This window comes from Myxocyprinus asiaticus, chromosome 3 (assembly GCF_019703515.2).
Source record: "Myxocyprinus asiaticus isolate MX2 ecotype Aquarium Trade chromosome 3, UBuf_Myxa_2, whole genome shotgun sequence".
Lineage (NCBI taxonomy): Eukaryota > Metazoa > Chordata > Actinopteri > Cypriniformes > Catostomidae > Myxocyprinus > Myxocyprinus asiaticus.
This window is the reverse complement of record NC_059346.1, coordinates 5,318,924-5,345,634: the sequence shown is the minus strand read 5'-3', so window position 1 is coordinate 5,345,634 and position 26,711 is coordinate 5,318,924. Positions and strand designations below refer to the sequence as shown.

Here is a 26,711-nt window from a genome sequence, read left to right as displayed (position 1 = left end):
ATAATCATAGTTTTCAAACAGCCTTCCGAATACAGCCTACATCTGCTGTTGATCGAACAAACAGATAGTCCCGCCCCAAACTCAAGGCATTCGTTGAGTCAGTGTTGTTGTGTCGGGCTGGACGGGCAAAAAATAAACCTACAAATGGCTTACTTATAGTAGTCTCTGCAAATTAAGTTGGGATAAGATAAAGTGTTTCAACCACAGGTGGAAAGTAACGATTACAACTACTCTCGTTACTGTACTTGAGTATATTTTAAAAATTTTCTACTTTTTTAAGTATAAATAAATAATAGTACTTTTACTTGAGTTGATTAAAAATGAAGTATTCATCTTCGCTACGGTTATTTTTCACCACAATTTCAAAGTACATAAAGTTCATAATATTTCTGAATTTTTAGGAAGAAAAAAATTGGCAAGTTATGAGCACTAAATCTGGTTATAAATTCAAAGGCGCTGTGCGCGGCATGACGGAAGCCCGCAGGGCACAGCATCATGAGCACAGCAGCTTGCATGATCTGCCGCCGGTGTCCTCTCTTCTCAAGCTTCTCCAAGACTTTCTGCAGTCAGTATACACGAACTGTAATACGGTGATTTTCTGCATATTTCATTTTATTCTGGAAAGGAGCCGTTCATTCAGGTACGAGGGAACCATCTGAACACGTTTAACTACTGATCAAACTTCACTTGTTTTTAAGATAGGCAATGTTTTAACTGTGTCAAGCATTAGCACAATGAAGTTTGACATATATGTGTGGATATCTTGTTTACTTGCTAATATGTGTCTAAAACAAACTTTCATATACCTTAGAAAGATACAATTCCAACTGAGTCAGAGATTAATGGGGACTTAATTAAAATATCCCCAAAAGTCAAAAAATAGAGGCAAAAATGCCCACACGAGTTCCCATGTTTTATTAAAAATATCTGATATAGTTACAATTACATATATTGCGATCTTCTTTTGACTTTTCACTGAACATTTTTTTTTTCCGCCATCTGCCATCCAGTTCCTTGCACCATTGTGTGCACAGACGGGCTCTCCGCTTCTATCAATCCGCATCAGTTCTGTATTGTACTCCCGCGTTAAATTCGCCCCTCTTGTTCAAAATAAACTGTAGGAGCTGATAACAGTTTGCTTAATAATCTCATTCCATATCTGGATAATTGCTGCAATATTATAGTGGATACATTTCCTCCTCTATGATATTGAATTATATTCGTTTTGTACAGTATGTTAATTTAATAGCCAAAATACTTGGACATGAATGAGAATAAACCTGAAATACGAATGTGTTTCAGTCACAGTGCACATTATAGAGTTTAGAGATGATTTAGAGACATTTAGAATGTTAAAAATGGCTATTTCTATTTAAATAAATGTTGTATTCTTAAAATTTTCTGTTTGTCCAAGAATCCTCTTGCAGCAGTGCAGGTCTTTGGCATTTAGAAGCTGCTAGTTTAGGACCTGTGAGGAGTCTGTTTCTCAAAATAGAGACTGTGATTTATTTGTCTTTTTGTTGTGCATCTGGGCCATCCACTTCCCTCTCTATCCTGGTTAGAGATCCTCAAAACAGTAATGCATGGAATAGCCTTCATCTCTCTAAAACAATAGACTTAGGAGAAAATAGAATTTCAGGAGAAATGTGTTTCTTTTTGCCTATTTTTAAAACCAAAAATTGACTTGCAAGTGTAAAGCAACTTATAAGGACTCAATACCTCAGCAAATAGGGGGAAAAAACCCACTGTATTGTGATTTCTGCATGGTAGCACAACCATTTTCAATTGTTCTAATAATAAGAACAATTGAAAATACCAAATTAGCACTTTAGAATGCTTTTGTAAGGAATAGGTGACACAGTATACAGTATGTTTGCCATCACATGTAAAGAAATGGAATAAATACCACTTAAAACAATTATTTCAAACTGTAATAATAATTTGCAATTAATGATTTTGCCAGTATTTTTGATCAATTTAATGCATCACTGGTGAAAGGAAGCATCAATTTCTTTGAAGAACAAAAATGTCTTTGTGTCCTAAAAATGGAAGCGTGGATACTATATATAATATAATTTTCATAAAGTAAATTGTAACGTAATTACTTGAGTAGTTTTTCTGCAAACTACTTATTTACTCTTACTTGAGTCATAATATTTCTCAGTACTTCTACTTGTACTCAAGTGAATTATTTCTTCAGTAGCAAGTAAAAAAAATCAGTACTCTTTCCACCACTGATTTTAACACAGAAAAAGTGACACACTTCATCTTTAAATACAGCAGTTTGTGGGTGGACAAATAACAATTTGATTGTTACATTTTCTCAAGAAAATATGAGAGATCCATGCTAATCCTGCCACAATCATGCTAGACTAGGTGGTTCCAGGACATTGTTATTGAGTCACAAGTTGTTGTGAGTGATTATTAGCGTATTGCTATGAGGTTACTAGGCAATTGGTATGGTGTTCTGGGTTGTTGCAAGGGTATTGCCAAGTGGTTGCTAGGGTGTTTTAGGTGGTTGCAAGGTGATTGCTAGAATATTCTGGGTGGTTGCTAAGGCATTGTTAGGTGGTTGCTAAGCTATTTTGGGTGGTTGCTAAGGCATTGCTAATTAGTTGCTGGGGTATTCTGTAGGGATGTCATAAAATATCGATATATGGATTATTGATCAGCACCGTACTTTATCGATATATTTTTGAGGAATTTATATATTTAAATTAGCCGACATTTAAATTAGAAGCCCAATTGGCATGCTTTCCAATTCACTCAGTTGGGCTCTGTTTAACAGTCTGGTGTAATACCGTTGGGAGACCACAAGAGGAACCATTTACTGAAGCCAGTTGCGGTCACGATCACACAAACACATACACAGGAAAATGGTGTAACTGCGTGATGTTTATTAGGCAGTTTCTCTGTATGTTGCCATGAATAGGTCTTTCATTCATGCTGTCAAACCACAAAAAAACATACTTGTTACTGTAGGCTCTATGAAAGATACTTATACACAATATATCATCCAGTTATACTAGAGTAAATAATCTTTGTTCTTTGATTTGAGTCGAATTTAATGGAAAACTATGCGACTTGCGCTCCCTGCCACTTCAGTATGTTGACGCTGAGCGTTGGCGGTGTGTGCAGTTGTTTTGAATTTTAGAACGTGCCATGTAGTCCGCCAGGCACGTCTGGTGCACAACCCCCTTTAATTTATCCTGCCGCTCACACTTTACCAAAGTTGTCTTGAGAAATATGTCTGAAGAGACAAAGACTATTGTGCAACGAGCAGCCCTATTTTTATCTGAAGAAAAAAAACGATATAAATCGATAATTATCTGGAAAATCTTCCGATTATCGATGTGTGAAAAAGGCATCGATCCCAAGCCTAGTAGTCTGGGTGGTTGCTAAGGCATTGCTAGAATGATAAGAGTGGTTTCTTAGGCATTGCCAAGTAGTTGCTAGGGTATTCTAGGTGGTTGCTTACGGGCCCAAGTCAAAAGGGCATACGCCCAAGTCTCTCTGATATTCTGGTCTCTAGATATGAGGGTCCCTCCTTTAATGTAAATCTATGTTATTTTTTACCCGTTTAATCATTCGCCCAATGACATACAATAGTAATAGCACAACTCTGCTCAACAAGCTGCATGATTTGAGGTATCATTCATGTCCGTAGCACAGTGCAGGATAAGTCATGCACCAAAGTTTATTATTTGAGGTTAGGGGTTTGTTTAAATCACTAACCCTAAGTATATGCAATATAATAGATAACTACAACAAAAAACACCACTAATAAAAGAACGTCTATAAAACCAGCACTAATCAGTATGAACCATCCTTGACCAGCATGTGAACAGCAGGATTTACCGTGCGTGTGTGTGTGTGTGTGTGTGTGTGTGTGTGTGTGTGTGCGTGTGCGTGTGCGGGTGGATGGGTGTTTCTTAGAGAATTTAAAGTAGCTGCGATTTTGTACGAAACTAAAAGCCGTAGAAATCCGTGACACAGCAGGCGGTCACACTAAACACAGCGTACACCATCTTACATCCCTCTTTTTTTTTTGTTCTGTCTTTCCTCAGTGACCTCTACAACTTCTACACCTCTTTCTTGCATGTCTCTCCACTGCAATATTGAGTGGCTTACACCCATAATTAATTTAAAATCAGAGGTAAAAAATTGATCACAGCTGTGTCCTAATGACAAATATTATTCGATTACTGGCCGTGACCAAACATGTGTGTCATTAGTTATGTCTCTCATCAAACATTAGAGGTTGATTACTGTGTGTGTGTGTGTGTGTGTTGACATCAGAGGGTCTGCATTTGATACCAATAAGCAGTGTGCAAATTATACAATGACATTCAGGAGGGCAAACTTTGATAAACAAAATTCAATATGTAATTTTAATGTTCAGGGTGTAATTTGTTAAGGTTTTTTTTCACGCAACCAAAATAGTCTTTTGTCAGTATTAACACCATACAGCTATTTAGGCATTGTTTCAGGCTACTGCTGTAGGTAATACAGCATTTTTAAAATCTCTGCAATAGTGAACACAGTTATTTAACATTATTGTAATAAAAGTTATGCCAATAATATAAACTAGCGATAGATTTAAAACAGAAGCATTACCATTGGGATACGCTGAAACACTGTAGAGGCTGAACTCAACAAATTTTGTGAAAGCCATTTCATGTTGACTTTAAAGAATTTTTATACACAACATAAATGTTTCCTTGTGATAGAGCTACTTTTAATATGTAAACAGTGTTGAGTAGATTACTTCTGAAATGTAATCCAGTACAGATTACAAACTGCACAACTAAAATTGTAATCAGTAATGTAATATTTTAGATATCACTTATAGGTAATCTAATCTGATTACTTTTGAATTGCTTATTGCACGTTTTGATTTAAAAAAAATCTAATTTTAATGTATTAAAGGAATATTCTGGGTTCAATACAAGTTAAGCTCAGCTGACAGCATTTGTGGCATAATGTTCATTACCACAAACAATCATTTCGACTTGTCGCTCCTTTTCTTTAAAAAATAAAATATAAATCGAGGTTACAGTGAGACACTTACAATGGAAGTCAATGGGGCCAAATTTTGGACGTTTTAAAAGGCAGAAATGTGAAGCTTATAATTTTCTGAAAGCCCTTACATTAATTCTTCTGTTAAAACTTGTGTATTACTGTAAAGTTGTTTAAGTCATAATTTTATGGTCATTTTAGGGTTTGAGGGTTTACGAAGTTGTAAAATTGGTTAAGTAAGGTTAGTAAGTGATTTTATCACAATAAAATCATGCTAACATGCATGTTGTTTGCATCTTGTGGCTATACTTTAGTACCAATTTACACAACTTAAACATCAGTAAACATGAAATAAAAAAACAAAATGTAATCAATATGCAATCCATAAACAGGTAACTGTAATCTGAATGTGTACATTTAAAAATGTAATCTAATTACTAGACGTTATTTTTTGTAATCCTGAATACATGTAGTCCATTACTACCCGACACTGTATGTAAATCTATAATAAAGTGATAAAACAATGACAGTACATATGTTTTGTCAATGTGCCATACGATATTGATATTGGAAAGATTTTAGAAAGGCCAGTTACCAACAACAATAGCCTAAAAAATTACAAAAAGCACTTTGGCTATTGGTTAACATTACCTTATTAATGTCAACCAAAAAGTGAAGTCGTATCAGAAGTAGAGCATGTTATGACAGTTTGATGAAAGATTATTAAGACATCTTTTTTTTCCCCTTCGCATTAAATGTGCACTGCTGAATCGAGCACAATAAGACCAGAAACGTCAATTAATAAAGTAAATAGGGTCAATTTTTATTTCATGTCGACTATAAGGTGTGTTTATTTCGACACATGCATGTGTGCATTTAAATATGCTTTTGTGTGTAGTAGAGAAAGGTTGTTTCTATGCAGGAGCATGGTTTACTTATACATGCTATTGATTGTATTCAGGAAGTGATTAAAGTGGAAGGACAGAGTGCAGAGGCCGAGGGGGGTTAATGAGGGGAATGAAGTTTGATCACCTGGAAACCCGTCCGACCCATGAGTCTGCCACAGGAAGAACCATCTGCTGATCACAATATCTCAGCATCGATCCACACACTCACCCACACTGATAGCACACACTCAAAGTTAAAGGGAAAGTTCTTCCAGGGAATTCAAAAGGAGAAATTTATTTCAGTGATTGTCAAGCTCTAGAAACAATAGAAAACACTATTAAAAAGACAAAAATATAAACAAAAATAATAGTTCAACCAAAAATGAAACTTCTGCCATCATTTACTCGCCCTCATGACGTTCCAAACCTGTATGACTATGGGTGTTTCTCAATGCTAAGAATGCAGAAAACGGACTTGCATTTTAATGAAGACCAGTCTTGCCAAGCTATCTTGGAAGAACGAACTTGGAAGGACAGGAAGACCAACAAAACAACAAATGTTGATGAAGTATGACTCTCACGAGCCATCAGACTTTTGCAATCTCTCGGCGGGAAACTTTTTGAGGGAAAAATCGGTAAATATCCTTTATTTTCCACCGTAATGCTGCTATGACTTCTGGGACTTCAAATGGGTTCCTGACCACAAGTCACCATCTGATGCATCCTCGATATTTGGCCTGATCAAGAACAAACTGGGTAATTTTACGCAATCTCGGTCCTTGCGTTCTTGACTATTGGAATTGAAGTTCTGCAGTGCATGAGGACACCAAAAAAGTCCACGAGACCATAAGAACACATAAAATGCTTTCTTATGTGAAACACAAATGGAGATGTTTTACTGAATATCACAGCCCATCCAATACAATTGCAGTTTAAATGACTCACTGTAAAGCATAGAAAAGGACCCAACAGTAACATAACAGTAGTCCATGTAACTCCTGCACAATATTGCAAGTCTTCTGAAGGCATATGATAGGATTTGGTGAGAAACAACTCAGAATTTAAGACATTAATTATTAAAAAATCTTGAGTAAATTAAATCTTGATATTCATTGCACATTTATGTGCACAATGAGAGAAGCTTTTTCACAGTGACATCTCCTAGAACTATTTATCTTTTTGTGTTCCACATAAGACACAAATTACTTTGGGTTTTGAATGATATGACGTTGAGTATATTGTGACAGGATTTTTATTTTTTGGGTGAACTATTCCTTCAAAGTATCATAAAAGTATGAATGAATGTTTATATATGTTAATGAATACATTTATATAGCACTTTTCTGACACTACACTCAAAGCACTTTACACAGTGAACAGGGGAATCTCCTCAACCACCACCAGTGTGCAGAATCCACCTGGATGTGACATCAGCCATAGTGCGCCAGTACGCTCACCCCACACCAGCTATTGGTGGAGAGGAGAGAGTAGAGTGATGTAGCCAATTCAGGAATGGAGATTATTAGGAGGCCATGATTGATAAGGGCAATAGGGAGGAATTTGGCCAGGGCACCAAGGTTACACTCCTACTCTTTACAAGAAGTGCCCTGGGATTATTAATGACCACAGAGAGTCAGGACCTCAGTTTAACATCCCATCCAAAGGATGGTGCCTTTTTACAGTATGGTGTCCACCTCACTATACTGGGGCATTAGGACCCACACAGACTGCAGGGTGAGCACCCCCTGCTGGCCTCCTTAATACATCTCCCAGCAGCAACCTTAGTCTTCCCCAGGAGGTCTCCCATCCAGATACTGACCAGGCTCAACCCTTCTTAGCTTCAGTGGGCAACTGCTCTTGATGTATAAAATAAATAAATAAATACATTTAAATTTTCAGGGTGATATTGCTACTGTTGGTAACACCTAACAAAAAGATTTCATTTGTTAACATTAGTTAAAAACATAAGTGACATGGACCAACAATGAACAATACTTTTACAGCGTTTATTAAACCTTTTGCGATGTTCATTTGTGAGTCACAACCGTGGTGTTAGCTGGTCATACATGTGTAATATTTTTTTTATTTTTTTTTATTTATTTTTTTTAAAGATATGTAAAAACACAAATTTTACTAAAGTCAGAACAGGGTAGGAGGATAAGATGTGCAGATTGACTGTCTCAGAAGTGGAGGCAACTGAGACTTGTCCTCTGCCACCTGGATTGAGGTGAGTAACCACACCACCACGAGGACCTACTAAGTAGTGGGAATTGGGCATTCCAAATTGGGAGAAAAGGGGATAAAAAAGAAAAAATCAAAATGGGTCAAAAATGACCCGTGCACCACATGAGAGTTAATCTTGTTTTCTGTTATTTTTACATATACTGATACAATTTTAAAATTAAAAGTTGTATACGTTAACATAAGTTAAAGCATTATGAACTAACATGAACTAACAATGAACAATTGTGTTTTTATAAAGATGAAAAAATGCTGTAAAAATATCTTGTTCATTGTTAGTTCATGATACCTAATGCATTTACTAATGTTAACAAATAGTACCTTATTGTAAAGTGTTACCAAGTAGTCCATAGACTTGTCTGTGTGGAAAAAAAATCTATTTCAATGTTTCACAAAAAGAATAAAACTACTGTAGTTTCAAACACTCTTCACATCTCTCATTGTTTAGTCCCGCCTCAAACTCACACCATTTGTTGCACTGATGTCATGATTTAAACCAGTGGTTCTCAACCTTTTTTTGATGAATGCCCCCTTACTTCATTCATACTTCATATGAGACATCATTTGAAAGCGGAGACTTTATGTTACCAAAAAATAAATAAAAAAAAAGAGAGAGAAAAAAACACAAAACTCAATATTTGTATTATTTGCTTAATTTGAGCTATGCAACTTCGATGGATTGCATAATTATAAAGTTTTGTTAAATTCAGCAGGCTTACGAGTCATGAAAGTGAGACCAAACCTTGCGTTTCTTAAATTTAAGCAGATGGAGGGCTATATCTGGGGCCTATAAAATGAAAATCTGAAGACAGAAACTAATAATAAAAGTGGTATTGTTATTATATTTCAAAAATAAATGAAAAGACCAATAATATTGTATATTTTGTCCCACTGAAATGCTCGTTGTACATTACAGCATTGATTTTGAGTTGGATGTACATTTACTGGTATCAACAACAATAAGGTTATCTATATCATCTATAAAAAAATGTAAAGTTAACACCTAATTTATGTGACTAATTTGTGTGAGTGAGTTGGAACTCCTTTCATCAGGTTCTTATTGATTCAAATGAGTCATCTCTCATATTTTCTTGCAAAAATATTTTAACCTATATTTGTTTTTAGAATTTACGCATTTCTATTTCATCTAAAAAAAATAAAACAAAAAAAAAAGAGTGTATTTTGCATTTGGCCTTATGAAAATTTAAATGTATTTATTTATTTATTTTATAGTTTTAACAGTGGTATTTGTAACAAGATCATAGTAAGCACATGGAAGCATGGATCTTCTTCACTACCGTGATTAGATGTAACATGATTTCTATAAAACAAATTATAGCATTTTTGTTATTACAAACAATAGGCCTACTCTAAACACATTTAAAAAAAATAAATACAAAATATAAACATTTAAAAGTTGTAACAAAAATGAATTATATTCCCTCACTCCCCTAATGTAGCCTATGACAAATTTAATAGAGCTGAAGTAGTGATATCTATTTTGAATCTATTTCTGCCTAAAGTACAGTTAATGTTACTATAGTAAATTCAAGGTCATGTATAATTCTGTGCCGAATTCAAATGGTTTCTGTGTCTTGCGTAGTGCTTCTCACTGGTTCTCACAGCGCTGCAATGATCAGAAGTGCGTGTTTAAGAGCTCGAGACCGGTCTGTGAGTAAAAACGCACCTGCTTTGCGCTCGCGCTGCTCTTTTCATTGAGCCGTATCCACCTACAGAGCCATACAGGTGCATTAGCCGAGGTTGTGACTTCGCCTGTCTATTTGACGCTGCTAAACCAGATACTTCAGATGCGTCACTAGACTTCAGAGTCAGATGAACCGCGGTACAAATGCATACCAACCCGTATAATGGAGTCAGGATGCAAACAGGAACTTGACGATATATTTGATTAACATGACTGATAAACGCCCCCATATGTAGCCCAACGTCCCCCTCTCTACTAATTTGCTCTCAGCGCACCCTGGCATCCTTTGAACACCCACTGGGTGGGCGGTTCCGCCCCCGCTGAGAACCCCTGACTTAAACAAACAGGCTGCAATTCCGCTTGGTGCCACTAGCACTAAAATGACCCATTTTAAACAATTCTTATAAACAATGTTTTTAGCGACCTTAAACCTTAAATGTATTATCTTTAGATGCCTCACACAGAAAAGGCTTAGAATTCTTTGTAATTTCTACATCAATGTGCTTTGTAATGGCCTTGATAGACAGCACCATTACAACATTTCCTGTTCACTTCTGTAGTCTGATACTTATGTGAACAGAGTTCTGAGTTTAATCTAAAGCAATATCTCTCTATTTTTCTCTCTCTCTCTGTCCCTCTTAAACTCTTGCCATCATATGCCTCGAGTCATTCAACTCATTTTCCCCGAGAAACACTCATCCAAACAGTAACACAAGCTTTGATGATAAAAGTACCAAGCTACTAAATGCAGCCATTAAAATGTATCTGGAAGATTAAATGGTTTCTTTGAACATGAGCGAGAGTGAAAGAGAGAGAGAGAGCAAGATCGCGGGTGTAGAGGAGGGGGGGCCGACCAGAGTGAGAATGTTTAATAAATAATACAGCATCAGGAGAAAAGAGATAACATTGTCCCCCTTACGCACACAGAGAGTCTGTATCAAGGGTGTCTAGAGTCATTCCCAGATCTAGTTAACAATACTACTGATATTTCTCCAAATGGTGCTTACAAACACATTTAAAACTGGAACTAGAGCAAAAATAATGTGTTTAGGACAGAACAATACTGACAAAAATACGCAAATGCTTAACGTGCGCTCGTGGTGGTAACAGAACTCAAGAGAGTGGTAGAGTTACCTTCAAATGTCTGCGCCTGCCAGTAAACCAGATATGTATTTATTCAGGTAGCTAGCTATAAATATGTCAACAGTGATACTAACTTTAACTTAACTAACTCAGCAAGATTCTCTTCAAACTGTTGCTCTCAGCCTGGTCTTACGAACATTACGTGACCATGGCAACATTTTTGCAAAACAAAATTATTACACGTTTGGCTGCATTTTCCCAGTGAAATGTCCAGCAGGGGGCGCCAAGAGCGACTGAAATGGTGTCGTAATCAGATGAGGTTTTTAATGTGAATATTAGATGGAGGTTTTAATGAGTAAAACACACTTCTTTAACCTAAACCTAACCAATAGTGACCTAAAATCAAATGAGAGGTAGACACAAAACAGACATCCTTACTCTAAACCAACACCTAAACCTAACCGATAGTGTCCAAAAACAAAATGAGAAATCAAAAGCACATTTTCTGAAGCAACCACGTCATCTCATGTTGCTTCTACGACACTTGTGTCTCACATGTCATCTTAAGTGCTTGACTGGTCTTGAACTGCAGTCTCCCAAGTCCAAAGTCCAACACTCTATCAAGTGAGCTACCACGGGAAGCTAATCACATCAGAATAAGAGTGTAAATGTAGGTGAGTCTGTAATACAAGCGTTAAAATGCATGGTTTTTCAAATTATGCTTTATAGTAAAAGTGCTTCGATATCATAACATAGCAGTGTGTGAGTAATAGTGCGAAAAATACATGTTAATAAAGTCATAATCATCCGTTGCAGTCGTGATTTGTGTGAAAATGAATAAAACGCACAGTTGTTGTAGCACCTGTAGTGTAACTTTTACCACAACGAAACATAGAATTTGGCATGTAAAATTCAGTTTTCAAAATGTAGTTATAGTAACGTTCATTCTATGAGGCTAGGTGGTTGCTCCACAATGAAAAAGAAAGAACTGTAGAAGAAGACACATTTGATATTTGATGCTCTGTCTTCTGACATAAATCATATGGTGCAATCAAGTCATGTTGAAATTATCGTATTTACAAGTCCAGCGCACATGACGCGACCACAGTCTTAATTATTCGGTTCAGAGCTGGGGAAGCTACTTTGAAACTGTTGCTCCCCAAGCTAAAAGTTACTCATAACTTAAGTAGTTAAACTACAGTCAAGTTACTCTTTTGAAAAAGTAGTTAGCTACATTGCAAGCTACTAACTACATTGAAGCTATTTAAAGAAGAAAATATATTGAGAAATATAACAATCGGATAATATAATTTAATTCTGTCATCAGTTCTGATAGCAGAATTCAGTATTTAATTAGGGTGACACTCCCTTCATAAAATTAACCATAGTTTTACTACAGTAACCATAGTAACCACAAAATTAACCATGGTTAGCACATTCAGGGTTACTACAATATAACTATAGTAAATATAGTAGTAGCATTCGCAATACAATGTGACAAATGTAGCATTTCGTGACGCTACAGCGTTAATCACTGGAAAATGTAGCTTGTTACTGAAAAAGCTACACTATTGTGAAAATAGCTGAGCTAATGTCACACTACTGAAAAATGTACTTAAGTTAGTAGTGTCACTACTCTTAGTTAAGTACTCCCCAAGACTGATTCAGTTATACAGTACTTGTGGATTTTAACTGTACAGTTTAGTTTGTATGCATTGTTGATGAAGAGTAACACTAAAGCTTGGCAGAAAATAACTCATTTAGCCGTTTTAAGAAGTGACATGCTTGTGCAACAAAATTACCTTTGCTGTCATTAAATGTGGCCGTGTGAGAATGATAAAGCATCAATTACACACCTAAAGCATTCTTCGCTCTTCATTTTGTTGCATAAGTGCTAAAAAAGCATACTGTCTTTGTCAGTAAGTGAAAAAGAGAAAAAGAAATATGAAATTGCATATATAAGTGACTAAAACCACTTGAACGCACATCACATTGGAATTCCGGCTTCCAACATCGTAAATACAAACTTCCCAGGAGGACTTGAATGCAGCAATAATCCAACAATGCATTAAATTGAGCTTGTGTAGCAAAAAATGTTTGTGTTCATGTACTTGTGTGTTGCAGACCTTAGTTCAAAAGTAACCAACTACGGGGGAGCAACACTTTTAAAAAAGTAGTTACACTACATTACAGCTACATTACAAGTTACAAATGATGAAACAATTTAGTGTGACAGCATGTAAATGTACTGTAAATACAACTACAACTAATAAAATAAAAAAAACAACAAAATGTATATAACTGAACAGGAAACTGAGTCATAAACAGTTGTATTTAACTAACGAAATATTTCGAAAGCAAAAAATGTAAACGTAAAAGCAGTCATAGAAGCAATTACTCTGCAGGACAGCGACCGTCAGCAGATTTCTCGCAGAGGCAATTAATCGATCACGAGGGAACATGTTACATTAAGCGATCAAATATTGCCTAATTTTGTCCTACGACAAAATAAATCTTAAAATCATCTGCAAAATCGGATAGTGTGCACCGGGCTTAAGAACAATGTCTCTGTTTGTCTTTAAAATTGGCTTTGAAAGTGCCTTTCATTTTCTTGAAAGTAAGCACTTTGTAATGACCAGTAAGAAAACAAAAAACAGATAAAAGGACGGTAATACAGATATAGTGAAATATGTCTCTCATCATGGATCTGAAGCAGGCTGGCTGATGTAATGACTGATGAGCTGTTTTTTTTTTTTTTTTTTAAGAACAGAGCATTGGCTTGCTCTGCTTATAATGAAAGGCTGTATAATGTTGTATGATATTTGCCTCTGTTCATATCTGTGGGTTTCATATTCATAACAAGCATTTTGGTTTTCTCATAATCCAGTTTTAAGAAGCTCCACAATATCCTTAAGCTCACATCTGAAGTGACACATGTAAAGGGCAAACGCCGTGAGGGAGACATCACAGTCCTCATCAGCATATTATCAACTGAAGTTTAAAGCAATTTTGTTAAGTAACATGACCGTGCGGATTACCCTTTGCCCAACGGCTGCCGGTTTAGATTAAACAATACATGAAACAGTATTCATAACACATTTAAAGGCAATTTCTGACATCAAATGGAATTATATATAATTATATATATATATATATATATATATATATATATATATATATATATATATATATATATATATATATGTTTTAAATAAATATACATACATGAGATATTGATTTGAATATTGTGTTGAAATTATTGTATTGTGCTAGAAGAAATGGGCAGTGGAATGATACACATGAAAGTAGCACAGCTATGTACAGTTGCATGGGACAACTGTCAGTTATCCAGTTTAGTGATCAATAAATAAAAATATCTGACCAATCAGAACCAAGTATTCTAGGGAGCTTTTTAATAACATGCATTCATGAATTGTACACAATAAAGCACAAACATTGATTAATAAATGTTGTCAATTTTGATTTTATGTTAGATGTTTGATGTGTGATTCTCACGAAACCTGTGAAGAAAATGTCCTGGTCATATTTAAAGTGATAGTTCACCCAAAAATTGTAATTCTCTCATCATTTACACACCATCATGCCATCCCAGATGTGTGACTTTTTTCTTCTTCTTCTGAACACAAACAAAGATTTTTAGAAGAATGTTTCAGCTCTGTAGGTCCATATAATGCAAGTGAATGGTGGCCAGAACATAAAAGGTCCAAAAAGCATATAAAGGCAGCATAAAAGTACAGAATAGATCAATATTTAAGTCCTCTTTTACTCTAAATCTCCACTTTCATATTCTTCTTCTTTTGTTTTTGTCGATTCACATTTTTTGTGCATATCGCCACCTCCTGGGTAGGGAGGAGAACTTATAGTAAAAAAAAAATTTAGCTGTTGAAAAGTACTTTTTTTTTTTATGAGAATCGGGGAGTATGAAAATAATGTCACAGTGTGAAAAAAATTAAAATGGCCATAAAAATAGGTTCCATTTTCTACATGCAAAATATAAATTCTTTTTTGTTTCTTTGGATTTTGAAGTAAAATAGGACCAGGACAGATTTTGTGAGAATCACCCTTAAGCTGCAGTCACACTAGACTTTGCACTCCATTCACTTCCATTCAAATGCACCAGAATGCAGGAGACCCAAAACACAGGCTAATGTGAAGACATTTCACACCAAAGTTTGGTGGACGAGAAGACGTGTGACCAACCAAGATTGAAACGTCACACACTGACCTCTTGGCTCAATACAAAAAATATTTTATTGCTACAAATGAGATAGTGGGCCCTATTTAAAGAGCACTAGCACCATGCAAAACGCTTTTCCATAACTCATACATGCAAAGTCAATGGGCATGGCCATGAAGTTTTGGTATTTTCGTGCAAGCATGCGCTAAGTCTAGGCGCAAGTGGGTTTCACAGAATTGCACGTGTAAAACGCTAATGGACTGGGTCAAGTGCAATTTAATTCTGAGGTTCATCTCCGGCACCATCGTCGTCCTAATAAATAGACCATTCCCTGTTAAGCACCAGTGATATAAACAAATACAGCACATTCATAAGAAGTTGGTAGTGTAAATTGACTGTATGCTATGACTTAGAAGAACAGAATATGGACTTACGTTCTTTTGAGCATTAAATGTGTCCCTGTTGAATGTCTGTCATATTTCTATGACAATTACACACTCCTTTTATACACATGCAACGTGTTCTTGTCAGGATTTTGATGTACACTCCGTTAAATAGAATGTAAGTATTATTAATCATTTTCATATACTAACACACACATCATTGCTTGAATAAACAGTTATTGTACCGGAACAAACTTCACTTCTACCGGTCGATTGTGATTTGGAAAAATGTAATTAATTTATTGAAACACGAAAAAATTTTACCAAAAATATTTCTAAATTCAAATGACACTTTAAACAAAATGAAAATATAATAAAATTAACGAAGTGGTCAAAAAACATACCAAATCCAAACATTTTACCCTCTCCATCTTCTTCCACCGGCCCCATTAGCAGTGACTTAAAAATCACTCTACGACAACAGGTGGAAAAATAACAATACAAATTAGATCATAAATACAACTGTAAATATAAATATAATAATAAAAATAAACCATGACCTAAAGATAATTTAACACAAATCTCATAAATATTGTTTCATAAAACAGCTACAGCAGTGATTGTCATGAATATAATTTGATGTTCCACTATATTATCAGAATTTGGACATGAACTTCACCTGCTGGTGAAATCTCCAAACTGCAAATGCAGGAACTGAGTTTAGACTTTGTGCTGAAAACAGACATCTTAGCACAATGACCTATTTATCAGGAAAATAGTAATTTGTGCAATGCACCACTTCATTAACATCCAATACACCCACAGTTTGTGCACACACACCCACAGATAGTGCAAACACTATGCCCACTTGTGATTTGAGCACTCATGAAAATAGAGCCTGGTATATTTGATCAATTTTAATATAATATTATTTGTAATTTATTATTTATTGAAACCAGAAGTCCTCATGCATGACATCATATTCTGTCTGTTGCGATGTCTGAAATAATTTTGCATGCTCAAAGCCTAATGTGACTGGGACTTAACCAGTCTTATTACTAGTAACTGAAGCCTAGCCTGACTTTCTCGCCTGACTCCAAACATTTTTAGATTTCCAATCATCTCCATATAGGTTTGACAGAAAATACGCAAAGAGAGAAAAAGAAAAAAATTGTGTATGTGTTGAAATCTTATGTGACTTGAGAGAACACGAACACAAAATGGTAGAAAGAGCAAAACACTAAAGAAAGGACTTAGACAAACAGCCAGCGTTCTTATACTTCAGTAGATAGTGGGGAACAGTGCGCAAGTGAAAGAAGATAAAGCCGAAGATACTTCAAGATGAGAGATACAAAAGTGAGAGAATGAAAGACAAATGCAGACACATGCAAAGCCTCCTCTCTTGTCCCCATAGTGTGAACACAAATAAAATAATGCAAAATAAAACACGGAGATGCGATTAGGTGACATGGGACTGAAACGTCTGACAGAGGATACGATAAAAGAGCATATGAGACAATAGACATATGGACACACATGCAGAAATACAGGAAGTGGAAGATGGCAATAAGGTAAACATTTCGGTATCACATTGGTCTGTTCTGACATTTCATCACTTGTGTTTTGGAAGTCACTTTGAAACAGCAGATTTCCAAAGCTAAAAGCAACGCATAACTGGGTGTTTCTTCAGATTTGGGCACTTTTCGCACTATGGACTTCTAGAAAGAAAAGTCTTGTTAAAACATTTTTCACAAGCTTACTAGTTTATTTAATTTGTAACAATGCCCAACAGTGTATATACATGCATCACTGGAGATTTATGTTTTTTTTTTTTTGTCATTTTCTTCTGACAGTCATGAAAATTCCCACCACAGTGTCATTTCCAGCACATCTCAAATTCTGTATATAATTCTGTGGTGAAAATGACGCTGATGAAATTTATTTTTTTAATGTTTTTGAAAGACCGTTGTCTAGCTAAGGCTAATTTAATAGCTAACATTTAATGTATCCTAAATACGGTGGGTTTGGGTGGTTTATGAGGAAATCTTTTTAGGTTACAAACTGGTAATTACAAATTACAATTACAATGCTGTAAATATGGTTTATGAGGACATTTCTAGTGTCCCCATAATTAAAATCGCTTAAAAAATATACTAAATGATGTTTTATTGAAAATGTAAAAATGCAGAAAGTTTTTTGTGAGGTTTAGGTTTAGGAGTAGGGTTAGGGTTAGGGGATAGAATCTATAGTTTGTACAGTATAAAAATCATTATGTCTATGGAGAGTCCTCATAAGAATAGCCGCACCAACATGTGTGTGTGTGCGCGTGTGTGTGTGTGTGTGTGTGTGTGAGAGAGAGAGAGAGGGAGGGAGAGGGCGAGCTCTGTGACCGTGAGATCAAGAACTTTTCAATGGAGAAATAATGCAAAAACAACTAATGACGGATAAAAATAACCATGATGTAAATTGTACAACTCATACCATCCATGTGTTGGATAATGTTTATTTGCAGCGCAACCTCTGACTGGAACACGCATTCTGTACCACGCGGTGACGTTTTGCATAAACGTGACAAAACAATACTCGAAAATTTGTAACGGCTGACAAATCTTTACAGGTATATCATTTTAACCGGTATATCAGTGGATGGCCAAAATCCCAGAACAGTGCACAAACATTCTGACCAATAAGGGGACAGTTTGCTCACATGTGACTTTTATTGACACAGTTTTGGTCCGTTTTGAAATGCTGCCTTGCGAACCGAACCAAGAAGAAATTGCAACATTGTAACAATTTTAGAGCCTGTTTCGGAAAAAAATCAAATGAGCTGCAGGTCTGAAAACACCCTAAGTTTTTGTAAAAACTTAATTGGGGCAAAATTGTTTGGTATGGTGAAAATTATGCCACAACTGTGGGACAGTTGTGATTTTTGAAAAACTGATAGAAATCATTTTCAATAAATATTAAAAGTGATTTATGTTTATTTCATTCTTTGTTTAAATTATCATCCAGTAGTTTAAACATGTAATAATATGTATTTTTATAATGGATTTTCATAGTTTAATATTGAAGGTCTGGGTCTGGGGACAAGGCTAAAACAGTAAAATCTATACATTACAGGCATTTATAAGGGGACAGTTTCAAAAATATATGATGAAATCCTGGAAAAGGAAAATATGTTAGTTTTAATGAAAAATCAAACACTGGGACATGAAATTGCCCGAAGTTGAAGAAACACCCAATTATGTTGATTTGACAAAGCCAATATAATTTATATCTATCTACCTACTTACCTACCAACTAACTGGGCTAACTGGACAATGCTAACCATCCAAACCTTGACCCCCTGACCAACAATACCTTAAAACGCTACCGAGGTAGGCAGCTCACTAGGTTTTGAGAGAGAGATTTCAGAGTGGAGAAAGCTGTGAGAAGAGTGCGGTTAAACGGATTGACTGCACAACTTTTAAGAGAAAAAACTTTTAAAGATTAAACTTTATTTATAGAAGAAGTGTCTGAGGATACAGTGAAATCCATTACACAACACAAAACAGAGAGAGGAGAATCAAACCCACAGCCTCTCTCTCTCTCTCTCACCACACAAACTAACCTCTAGAAACACCAGCAAATAAATTAAACTGCCTCACTGATAGCTCACAATTACACACATTCGTGTCAGCTGTCAGTTTTGTTGAGATGATCAAACCTTACGTTCTTAAAAAATCTCACAACCAATTTTCATTATGTCCGCTGTGACAGTAATTGAAACCGTTGAAAATGCCATGTTTCAATGGTTACTTAAGGATAGGAGGAATAAACAAGAAAATTTCCATCGTTATAGAGCTCAACAGTCTTGTTCTGGAAGTAAAAGCCATTACATTTTTTCCATAGAGGAATTGGTTTTTAACATTAAATTACAAACCTTTAAAGACAGACCTACTGTGAGCTCTGAGGTTGTTAATCAATGGTACATGCTTCTGTTGAAGCCATTCTCCGCATTCTTTCAACTTCATTTTTAAAACAAATTGCATTTAATACAGGAACTCCTGGTGGAAAACTAAACTACCCATGTTCCTAAAGGAAAACGATCCACCTCTTAGAGAAATGCGGCAAACAAACCATGGCAAAAGAGCTCTGCAGCGACCGTCCACTCCCATGACGCACTGTGAATGACATTGAAACCGTGTGAATCAGTCTTCCTATTTCTGAATATTTTGTAATAAACTTAAAATAAATGGCTTCTATTCTTATTTTACATCATTTTAATTCAGTTAGGTTAACCTTAGCCCTAACCTAACCCTAACATTACTGTAACAGTATAAGGACGGGCAAGGAGGAGGTGGGAACCGGCTGAACAGTAAACATAAACATGAATGATATAAATTAACTTAAAACAACATAAAACATAAGGAATCTGGGGGGGAGACGCTGCCCTTCTGGTTGTTCCATCAGCCGGTGGTCCACCCCACCTCCTGTGAACCTGGGGCAGAGACGAGGGAAGGCGTGGGGAGAGGAAAATGGTGAATGGAGACACAGAGAGAGAGAGAGAGAGTGAGGAGAGAGAAGAACTTGCCCGCCGGCTCCCGGACATGCTGTCGCCCGGTCCTCAACCGCTCCTCTGCCCTCTGGCAGACGCCAGCTCGCTCCTCCCCTGGCGGATGGCAGCGAGTGCTCCGGCCCCTGGCAGATGGCCGCTCTCAGTGGCCGGCAGCGACCCCTCCGTCCCCAGGCAGACGGCTGCGGCTGCTCCCCTGGCGGATGGCAGCGGTGAGGACTCCGCGACAACGCATCCCTCCTCCCTCCCTGGTTTCGGCACCACTGTAACAGTATAAGGATGGGCAAGGAGGAGGCGGGAACCGGCTGAACAGTAAACATAAACTTTAATGATAAAAATGAACTTAAAACAACATAAAACTTAATGACACAGACACACATGCAATGCGGATGCGTGCGTCTCTCTCTCGCTCTCGAACCGGCACCACTGGCTGCCCCTTATCTCGCTCTCCCAACGATCAGCTGATTCAGCGCTGGCCATGATCCATCACGGCCCAGCCACGCCCTTCTCCTCATCACAATTACTTAAAGGGACAGTTTATTGCCTCATTAAAGACATTAAGCACACAGTCTTGTACCTTTGTCTTTTTGTCCAATTTTAAAATACTTTTCTTGCTTCAAATCAAAGTTTGTAATGTTGTGATTCACCTCAGAGCTGATTGGTTTGGTTCATGGTTTAGAACTGTTTTATGAAGTACTTTATGAAATCCTCACGGGAAAAAAAAAAATGAGTGGATGACTAAAAAAAATCTATTTTCAATAAGCATCAAAAAGCATGAAACCACATTTGACTTCCACAGTGTGATGTATTTCTAGGTGAAATAAAATATTAAACAAGAAAAAATTTGAGTTTATCCAACAGTATTTGACTGACTCGTGAAAAGTAGGCGTTCCTTACCAGAATGGTAATTAGTGCAGTTCTGTGGCTTTACTGTATGTGTGAGTGTGTGTGAGATTGTTCACTCACTCTGTAGGCAGAGTCCATCAGTGCAGTTCTGGGACTGTATTGTGATTCCCTCACAGTCTTTTCCACCGTTTTGTGGTGCAGGGGCGTTACATTCTCTCTTCCTCCACTGAGTGCACTCTGTGTTACACAGCGACCATTTGCTCCAGTCGGCCCACTCCCCATCAACTGCAGACAACATAGATAAATAGAAACAACATTAATAACTATAAACAATATAGTACAAAAGTGTTATGCAATTTGATGGGATGTGGTAGGATGAATTATGTTTTTTTGTTTTTTTTAAAGGTAAACAGCATATTTAATTTGATGTGAATGAAAACGAGGCTATGAGGGATAGAATGACAATACAAAAGGTTGTACTATCTAAGGTTCAGAGTGTTTTGTCCACTGCCTAAAGTTTTTTATAGACGTACTTTCATTGGTACGCAACACTACAACCCATTTGCATAGAATGTACGCCTATCCCTTATAGCCTTATTTCGATCGTGTCAAATTAAATATGGTGCAAATGTGACCCTAAGTTACCTCGTCATCTTAGTCAAGGTTTCTTGCACCAAAAACAGTCATAATTTAGTTTTTCCTCATCATGTACTACCCGCTCTCTGAACCTCAGTGTTAAACAGGCTGTTTTTGTTCCTGTACCTTTAAGACTTATCTGTACATGCCCTTGGTGATGATTGGCTAACTTCCTTGCACTAGTGAAGTTCACACTTGGGATGGGCGATAAAACGATCTCGTTATTTATTGAAAAACAAACTCCTCAATATCGATGAAGAACTTTTTCAGTTTCAAGTAAATTTCGATATTTAGCCTATGTTATACATCTCGACGATTGGATAAGGTATGTCTAGCTAAAAACGCTAGCAGTTCTGCAAAGATATACACACTTGTAGCTAATTGAATCACAGTCCTGAATTCAGCCTGTTAGGACATATTAGCTGGTTAGCAGCTACCTAGACCTGCTGTTATGTAAACCAGTAATGAGGCTAGGTAGCCGCTAGCAAGCTGTCTGTTTAATATGATATTATTGTGTACCGAACAAGACAGTACTGACAATGCAATTCAACTATCGACTGAACACAACAGCAACTCCAACATCAACACCATTGCTGTTTAAAATGTACCATTCAGTTAAAAAAATGTTTTAATTATCATCACTATCATGACTGCTAATGTTTTGACAGGCAAGAAATTCTTTCAACAACAGCATGTTATGTATGCTTTATGTACAGGTTACGTAGCTGACAAGTGTCCGGCCAAAAACAGGCAGAAGAACATTGTCAGAAACTTAAAAATGAATGACCATGAGGACAGTCAAACGTCTGATAAAGATGATACAATTGTGGTGAAAAGAGTTAACACACCTTATGTAGGATTCTATAGTAAAATGAGTATACTTCTTGATCTTTAAATTAAGGTAGCTTACCCTGTAGAGTTTTTGTAAACAAACAAGTTGTTTACATTCATTCTTGAGGTCTAACAAACACAAGGAATGCATTTCCTTCCCCATTAATGGTACGGAATGTATATTGTGATATATCGATAGCGAACGATATGAAAAAAAAAATATATGGTTATAATATTTTTGGTCATATCGCCCAGTCCTAGTTCACACTATTGTTTATCAGTTGATATACACAGTATATATGTAGGGAGCAGTTTTGGGAAGTAACTAACTCAAAGTATTGCACTACTTACTTAACAGCTATATACACAATAATGTAGCTTTTCCAGTAACAAGCTACATTTTCCAACGAGCAGCGGTGTAGCATCACAAAACGCAAAATTTTTCACATTGCATTGCGAGTGCATCAATGGAGCCAAGGGAAAAGTGAAACGCGCTCGTCTAAACCGTCCTCTTTCACTCATATGTTGCGCTGTACAATCTGAATCATTTAAGTGAATCAGTTCTTTCGTACAGTTAATAAATTGTAAATAAACTGGTTAAAAAAAAAAAAATGATTCACTTACAGTATATTTAGCATTATGAACTTTAGTAAGTCAAACGTTCAGACTGTTCATGTAAATGAAACAGTTCACATAAATGATTCACTGATTCACTTGAGCCCCGCGCAGCCTTAAAGGGACTTTGCCAGAAGTCGCATTCTTATTTTTTTAAATTAAATATTTAGTTAATAGCTGCAGTTTACACTATATTTCGACATAGTTATATAGATTTAGAAACAATACATTTATATAACTATACAAATTTTAAATTCGAAATTTCGTTTTCTAATTTTATCAATTTATATTTAGATTGAAATGATGTGTTGTCACCCTTATTGTTTAATGTCATCCTATATAAATATTAGGTTTAATTAGAATTAGAACTTCTAATAGAGCGCAACAGTCTGAGCTCTGAGGTTGTTCATCGATGGTATATGCTTCTGTTGAAGCCATCCGTCTGCGTTATCTCAAATTCATTGTTTAAAAACTGTGTTTGATAGCGGAATTCATGGTAAACAAATACATTACCCATGGTACAACAGAGAAAAATCCGCCAACGAAACCCGTGAAACGTGCCTCGGAGGACCACGTGTTCCCATGACGCACTGTGAATGACGTAATCGAGTTGGTCTCCCTTCACACTTAAACTACTTACAGTATATATTTGTACATATCAGGATATTTTGCAATAAATAGAGGTTGTGGGGGACCTGGGTAGCTCAGCGAGTATTGACGCTGACTACCACCCCTGGAGTCACGAGTCGCAAGTTCGAATCAAGGGTGTGCTGAGTGACTCCAGCCAGGTCTCCTAAGCAACCAAATTGGCCTGGTTTCTAGGGAGGGTAGAGTCACATGGGGTAACTTCCTCGTGGTCACGATTAGTGGTTCTCGCTCTCAATGGGGTGCGTGGTAAGTTGTGTGTGGATCGCGGAGAGTAGCATGAGCCTCCACATGCTGGGAGTCTCCGCATTGTCATGCACAATGAGCCACGTGATAAGATGCGCGGATTGACTGTCTCAGAAGCGGAGGCAACTGAGACTTGTCCTCCGCCACCTGGATTGATTTGAGTAACCACGCCACCACGAGGACCTACTAAGCAGTAGGAATTGGGCATTCCAAATTGGGGAGAAAAGAGGATAAAAAAATAAAAAATAAAAAAAATTTATTCATGGTTGTGATGTCATAACTGTGACAGTTAGTTGCGATAAATGGTCTGGGTGGACTGCAAAGGGAACTTTAAGCATATCTACGTACTGTAGTACACTGAAATATTATTGCAAAAAAGAAAGAAAAATCCTGTTTTCTACGACATAACCCCTTTAATCATGAACATGGTTTCCACACATCCCCCTCTGTCAGACTTTAATCCATTGCTCTGCTCTGGTTTATTCTGGTCTGGATTCTCAGCCTCTCTCTCAATTCTATATTACAGAGACTAATTTCATGGGCGAGAGGTTATGCTAAATGGGTCAGTCATTAGCGTGCAAGTGTGGCATCTCTCCTGCTGGGTGAAGATACTTTAATCTCACCTGTTTCAGAGTGGCCTCACTCTCACCAGCGGGAGGGAATGAGGAATGAAAATGTGCTCGGCCCTTAAGGGCCTCTAGGGGCCAAAGTATATGGGAGGCATCTGACTTTACAGCTCAACTCTTGGGCCGAGGGAAAAATGCATTTGTCTGATGATATAAAGAAACAAAGAAGTCAAACTGGAGTTTCAACTGGACATCAAGTTTTTATGAAAGAATATAAAGTCGATATTCTCAACTTAAATTTTCCTTCTCTCCATTTATAGAAGGGAATTCATCTTTTGTAAGGCACTTTGGATAAAAAATGTCTGCCAAATGAATAAATGTAAATACAGGGAAATAATCTGGGCTAAATTTTGCCTCATGTTTGTTTCATGTTCAAGAATCGAACTTATGGTGCGCTTATGTCCTGTCAGAATTACCGTATTTAGTTTACAAGAAGTGGAGAACACTTTGATGTTTTTTGTTAAATATTACAAGGTTGAAACTTGGAATGGCAAGTTGGAAATCAAAGTTAATCAGTCATCAACTCCTGTTTACAGAGCACAAAATTAAATATGTCGACACGACAATAACATTAAACCTCATCGGCTTTGTGTCATGATGTCAGGTCACATAATGCACAAGAATAACCAATGATGTTATTGGTGTGATTTGATTATTTGATGATTATTTGATTTGGGCTCTGTATAAATTAGTTAATCAATGATTCAAATTGATTTGATTTGAGAGTCAATAATAACTTAAATTTCAGTCTTTTCATCATAAAAAATGACTTCAGAAGACTTGTAACATAACACACGAGTTGCATGGACTACTTTTATAACACATTTGGTAGCCCTTTAAAAAAAGAAAAAAGAAAAGTCACTTTCAATTTGTATGGAAATCAGTGCTCGCAACATCCTTTTAATTATATCCTTTTATGTTCTGTAGAATAAAGAAGGTTCATTTTTACACAGTTTTTTGTTTTAGTCATAGCTTTAGTCTTTTGACAAAAATGTCCTTTAAAACTAGTCAGTATTTCGCCATGTCATCAAATTCATTAATTTTAGACAGTTTTACTCTGACTAAAATGGCATATAATTTTAATCAACAAAAATAATATCTTTTAGTTGATGATAATGTACAAAATGACAAAAATTAGTGTAAAACTGCAACAGACAAAACTTTAATCAAATGTTCATACATATTGAAAAAATTTATAAACACTTTCTTAATTTAAACATGTATCAAACATACAACATACAATATATTGATCTCCTGAAATAATAACTTCAGTGTAATGGATATAATGAAGAACTAGATACTCTTTAGAAGTTACTTCTTACTGTATTCTGAATTGTACTTTAGAAATGTATTAATTTTCTGCATTTAATCAGTTTAGGATATTGCATTGCATGTAGCATGTTTTTTTTTTTTACAGAATTGGGAGTATTCACAATGCAAGTTACGCAACGCAAATTATGCATATTCTGACTAGTGCGTCATTTTGTTCAAGTTCACCTGTTAATTCACTTTATTGTCTGTGCTGATGTAAGTTTTAATATTACATATATGTTGAGGATAAAGTGATTAATCTCATGTATAAATAGGATGTATTTGAGTGAGGTAATTAACCCGTTTTAAATCAGGGAAATCGACAAAATACTGGATTACTGGATTAGATGAATACATATTTAATATCTTCTTCTATAAACAAATGTTTCTCTAAATGTTTCTTCTGTTTAAATCTTGTACTGTTAAGTTCCCTATCGGTCACTCACTTGACGTTGTGTCGATGTAGTGACACTAGGGGTCACTCTTGGGAGCCCCAAACACCTCTGCTTTTTGAAAAAAGTTCAATGGGAATTGCCGAGTGGAATTTGCATGCCACTCCCCTGGACATACGGATATAAAAGGAGCTGGTATGCAACCACTCATTCAGATTTTCTTTTCGGAGCCAAGCGGTTGTGTTCAGTGAGCTGAATTACTCTGCTGATCCATTCACCTCGAAAAGCTGTTGGATTTACAGCGCATTACAGCGGCTTCTCCCCCTTTTGCACTGGTGAAGTGCAGAGAACGACCCTGGGTGCTTCAGCAGCTAAAAGAGTATATTCTTCCTATTAAAAGAGTATATTTCCCCTTCTTAAAAGAGTGACATTAACAGAGAGCGTTTTTTTAAAGATGCCTCTCCGTTTATGTATTTCCTGGTTGCAGTCGTT

General features: G+C 36.4%; 1 protein-coding gene across 1 annotated transcript in view; it reads right to left on the bottom strand.

Moving 5' to 3' along the window:
• The window catches only part of LOC127428256 (netrin receptor UNC5C-like), a 205,641-nt gene that overhangs the window by 42,874 nt on the left and 136,056 nt on the right, over positions 1 to 26,711 (bottom strand). Inside the window, exon 7 of the mRNA XM_051676479.1 lies at positions 21,038 to 21,202. Within this exon, the coding sequence (XP_051532439.1) occupies positions 21,038 to 21,202 (165 nt within the window). The remainder of the gene's footprint in view (positions 1 to 21,037; positions 21,203 to 26,711) is intronic.